The 4,809-nt window shown below is 47.8% G+C and overlaps 1 protein-coding gene across 1 annotated transcript in view; it reads left to right on the forward strand.

Annotated features, from left to right (window-relative positions):
• The window catches only part of LOC119349888, a 4,446-nt gene extending 3,047 nt beyond the window's left edge, over positions 1 to 1,399 (forward strand). The window contains exons 2-4 of the mRNA XM_037617991.1: positions 173 to 296; positions 529 to 560; positions 990 to 1,399. Of these exons, the coding sequence (XP_037473888.1) occupies positions 173 to 296; positions 529 to 560; positions 990 to 1,065 (232 nt within the window). The 3' untranslated portion in view covers positions 1,066 to 1,399. The remainder of the gene's footprint in view (positions 1 to 172; positions 297 to 528; positions 561 to 989) is intronic.
• The last annotated feature ends 3,410 nt before the right edge of the window (positions 1,400 to 4,809 follow it).

Here is a 4,809-nt window from a genome sequence, read left to right on the forward strand (position 1 = left end):
CTCAAGTATTAAAGCCCAGGAGCTTTCCTAGTTGAAGCCCATATGTACTTGTTGGTCAGCCCACCTAGGGGAGCTTTCCTAGTTGAAGCCCATACGTGCTTGTTGCTCAGCCCACGCTAGGGGAAACAAACACCCAGGGGTAGTTCCAGAATCTGACGAGGCCACGATCGAGGGCATTCCCTATCTTTCGTTTCGGCGCCGACGAACCAGGCACACGCGCTTGCTCCGCCTGGAAGTTTGACGATGGCATCTGTACAACTGATCCACAACAGTGCCGATGGTACAATAATCCTGCGGTGAGTCTCCTTTAATTCCTTTGTTGATTTATACTGTGGAATTCAACTGATGAACTGATCCGCATCTGGCTCCAATAGACCATAATTTTTTTGCATTAGATGAAATTAATTAGGGGTAATTTCTTAAAAAAATAATTAGGGGTAGCAATTTCTTGTTTTATTCTCAAATAATAGGTACTGCAAGTTAGGTTTGCGCTGATTTTATCATCTGAGTTTTAAATTTCACCCGTAGGACAACATCGCAGGACTCTCGTCGGATCTAAGGTATATCATTGGCTCATATCTAGGCTATTGCAAGTTACTATTATTATTAGGTATGCACAAACTGTTAGATGCTAGTTTGTATTTTTGGGACCATTAGAACTCTACGAGTTTGTATGCATGATGACTTCAATATCAAATTAGCTGGTACACAAAGTACCGATCAAATATTCTAGCATGAGTAAAATTTAAAACAAGCTAGAATCGCCATATAGGGTTATTGACTTTGTTCTGTGTTTTGGGTGTAAGAGCCACATTCAAACTAACAAACAAAAATACAATTTTCTAATTGAAAAATACATATTATCTTGTATTCCTCTATGTATGGTCATTGTTAAAAAAAATATGTTCGGTGTCTTCTTCGCCCCCCCTATCGTCAAATCCTGGCTCCGCCCCTGTACATAAGCTCCTCGTTTTTTTATCGCCGACCAGGTGCAAGAGCCGCGTCATGTCCATTGTCAGGCCGCGACAGCTTCAAGTGCACAGACCGCATAATGAACTTCTGTGAGCGCTGCTTCACGCCATCCGGTCAGTGCTCCCTCTGCATCTGGAATTCTGGATTGGATGCTTGCGGTCGATACAATATTCATGCATGGCATGACACAAACCCTACAGACTAATCGATACAATAAGCACTTGATGCACAAGAGTATGCATACACTATGCTCAAAACCTTCTCAGTTGAACCTTTATGTAGATTGTTAAAAAATTCAAACCCTATGTAAGTTCGGTGTTAAATGGCTGAGTCTCGTGTTCACGCACAAGGTAACTTGTCATGAAATGAACTATATTTTTTTGGAGATGATTTAGCTAGTTTAGGAGCTACTATTTTCCAGTTGACAATTCTGTATGTATGTGTTATGCAAGATTTTTATAAAAAGCACAGTTGGTGATGATGGTGTGCCTACCTCCTGACCATATCTCATCCATCAAATTTGAAACGAACGGTTTATATGACACTCAGTATAAAATGGTCCATCCTTCCCAACTCATTCACCCCCTGTAGGATTCGAAACCTGACGACAACAGGCCCCGACAAGGTACCTCTCCATTCTCCATGGCAATCAGAGCACGACGCCGGTGTCCCCCTCCCCGTATAGCAGCGGCTTGTTCTGCTAATGCATGAATGACCGGAAACGGCGGCCGGAAACGCCCAGCTGCTGTGGGAGGGGCTGCCGCGGCGAAGCGCTACTATTTTCCGGCGGGGAATGGCTATCTAGCGGAGTAGGGCGGCGGCCGTCGCCGGGATATAGCTAGTGGTGGCCGAGGGCGCGGGGGGTGCGAGGCAAGTCGGGGGAAGAAAACCTTGACTTTTCCCCTGTCGGTGTGGGCCAGGGCGTGCTTTTCCCTAGCGCCATAGCCCCCAACTGCTCCCCAGCGCGCCGGGTTCGGCCTGTGACTGCCGGGCGAAAAAAGGTCAGAACCGGCATTTTCGGCGTCCTGGGGGCGCGACTGGGCCGTTTTTTCGGCGCCGGCGCCGAAAAAGTGGCCTGTGGGGCCCTGTTGGGGGCGCGGCTGGAGATGCCCTAAGCGTGCTCATGCTGGAGTACTGAGAGGATGGATGACCGGCCGGGAAGTTAGATGATTTGGAATGATGAGGGGTGATCAGAGATTAGAGGTTAAATTGAGCAGTGATGAGGGGTGATTAGAGATTAAATTGTAAAATAATTCGGAAATTTGAAAATCAGAAAAAAAAAATTCAACAAAAAATTTCGTAACATTTCCTTTAGTCCCGGTTGGTGTTACCTACCAACCGGGACAAAAGGTGGAGCTCCAGACAGCAGCCACGTGGAGGGCCTTTAGTCTAGTCCCGGTTCCAGAACCGGGACAAATGGCCAATTTTTTACTAGTGCATTGTGACCAGCCTAAGTAAAGTTTTACTCCCTGCGACCCATATTATTTGTTCATGGGAGTACTACTTAGGCTGGTCGTAATGGGGAGTATCATATACTAGTACTATACCCATGGTTTGGGTACCGAGCGAAATATTCGGATATCGGGCGGTTACCGAGTCTCTCGTTACCGCACGAGAAATCTATGCACCAAGCAAAAAATCCGAAACTTTTTGAAAATTTTGAATTTAAACCTCCATAGTCTGATTAAATAAAGCTGGAACTCATGGTAAACACATAGGCAGCCGTGGATCTAAAAGGCAAGAGATGGATATATACGACCTAACCAACGTGTCAGGATGTAGTTGCTGATGCAAAGGGGTTCAGAACTAACATATAAAATGATTAAAAAATGAATTTCAATACAAATTTTGAATTCCATACGAAAAATTTCCGGTATTTCGCGTTACCGTGGTAACCGAGAAATTGAGTGCCCCGCGAGAAAAAAAGTCTACTTGGGATCCAAAACCTTGATCATGCATATGATATTGATGTATAATACTACGCACATCCGTAGTGCATGGTATTATATATTGATATCATAGATGATTTTACTTAATGCCATGCATGACTCAGGGTGGACATGGTCTGGGCAGGTTCGGTCCCAGTCCGAGCCGTCGTTTGGACCGGCCGCCGGGACCGAGCAGCATGACGGTCCTGATCTTAGGGACCGGACCGCGGTGACGAAGCCCAGGCCAGACCGAAGGGACCGAATGGGCAGGGTCGATGTGTGCAGGTGCAGCGTCGAGTTGGGCGACGTGCGCAAGTGATGTGACGAAACTGACGAACTGAATTTTCTAAATCTGACGAAACTGATTTTTGTAAAAGTTTGACAACACGTATTTAACCGACGGTCTTCGCACTCATCCAGAAGAACCGCAGAAACGAACAGCTGCGGCTTCACCTTCAGAGTGTTCTGGATCGTGGCCGGCGAGGCACAGAGCGTTCGGATTGTCTCCTTCAGAGCAGGTGCCCGGTGTGCATGTTTACTGCTTAATTTTCCTTTAGTGCAAAAATCACTCGCCATGCAACGTGTGCATGTCCACCTCTTCGATTGGTTTCAGGTTTGTCAGATCATGCCGTTGTGGGAGCTCATGGCATGGCACGATTTCAGCTCATGCAGCGGCAACATAGCTGCGTACGGGTGGACGTTGGATGGCCCGGCCGCAATACTCGTTTGTGGCTATTCTTTCGTTCCATTCAGTTGCAAGAAAAACGTCTTGACCCACAGCTCGTGTCATGGCACGATTTCAGCTCATGCAGCTGCAATATCCGCAGGAATTGGTGCCACGGTTGGGATTGGCACGCACGACAGCGATGGCGACCAGCTGCAAGAGGATACGCCGCACGGGGAGGAGAGGGAGGAAGGAGAGGGGAAGCTTGGAGACATGGTGGTTCACCCGGAGGCTGCCGGTGTCCGCGATGATGAGGAACGGCGACGGCGGTGACTGCGTTTTGTTGGTCCGACCAAGCGGCTCGGTGAATTGCCGGGCCGGACCGACATTTTTCCGGGCCGAACATTGAAGCCTGGACCGACCAGCTTTCCTACCGGTCCTGGACCGTACGGGCCCACGAGCGGGCCCAAAAGCCTGCTCGTTCCGTCCAGCCCTATGCATGACACATAGTAGCACATCATTTAATATGATACGGTATCATGATATGATATTCAACCATCTTTTTCTTCATTTAATTCTATGCCACCTCATAAAAAATGCTTAGTTGATATGCGTAGTACACTACCTATGATATTACAATTACGGGCAGCCTTAGTTGCAAATGTTTGTACTTCAACTATTTCTGTTATACGTATAGTTTGATTGGCACAAACTAATATAACGTGAAGAATGAACTGATCTTTATATATATACATATATAGTTTGGCAGCTCTTTCATCAGCCGGCAATACGCCCATGGATCGGTGTGCAAGGCCTATTGATGCGACGGCGGTTACCTGTACCCCTCTCTTATGAACCGAGAGTTCCGACGGGCGATAGAAGGCGGGCGGCGGCTGGCATCTCAGGAGGCAGGAGTAGGTGGCAGGTTGGAAACTATGGATTAAAGGAGACATAAACTATTTGTTCATGCATACTGGTACTAGCATGGTCCTTTTTCTTTTCCTATATAAGATTTGGGATTTCTATTACTACATGGGCCTTAGCTATGGGAGGGATAGCCACACACAGAGTGGGGTGGGGCAGCCTCCAATGGCTTGCACAGTCTCACACCTCCGCGCGACACCCGGCCCTTGCTGCGCCTTGACCTACGGCCACCACGGGAGTCCGGGGCTGTCGCATTGGCTTATCGTGCTATTAAACAGCCGCAAGGAGCCACCATGGACGGCCTCAGCAGCATGACTGTGT

Source organism: Triticum dicoccoides, chromosome 1A (genome assembly GCF_002162155.2).
Source record: "Triticum dicoccoides isolate Atlit2015 ecotype Zavitan chromosome 1A, WEW_v2.0, whole genome shotgun sequence".
NCBI classification, from domain to species: Eukaryota; Viridiplantae; Streptophyta; class Magnoliopsida; order Poales; family Poaceae; genus Triticum; species Triticum dicoccoides.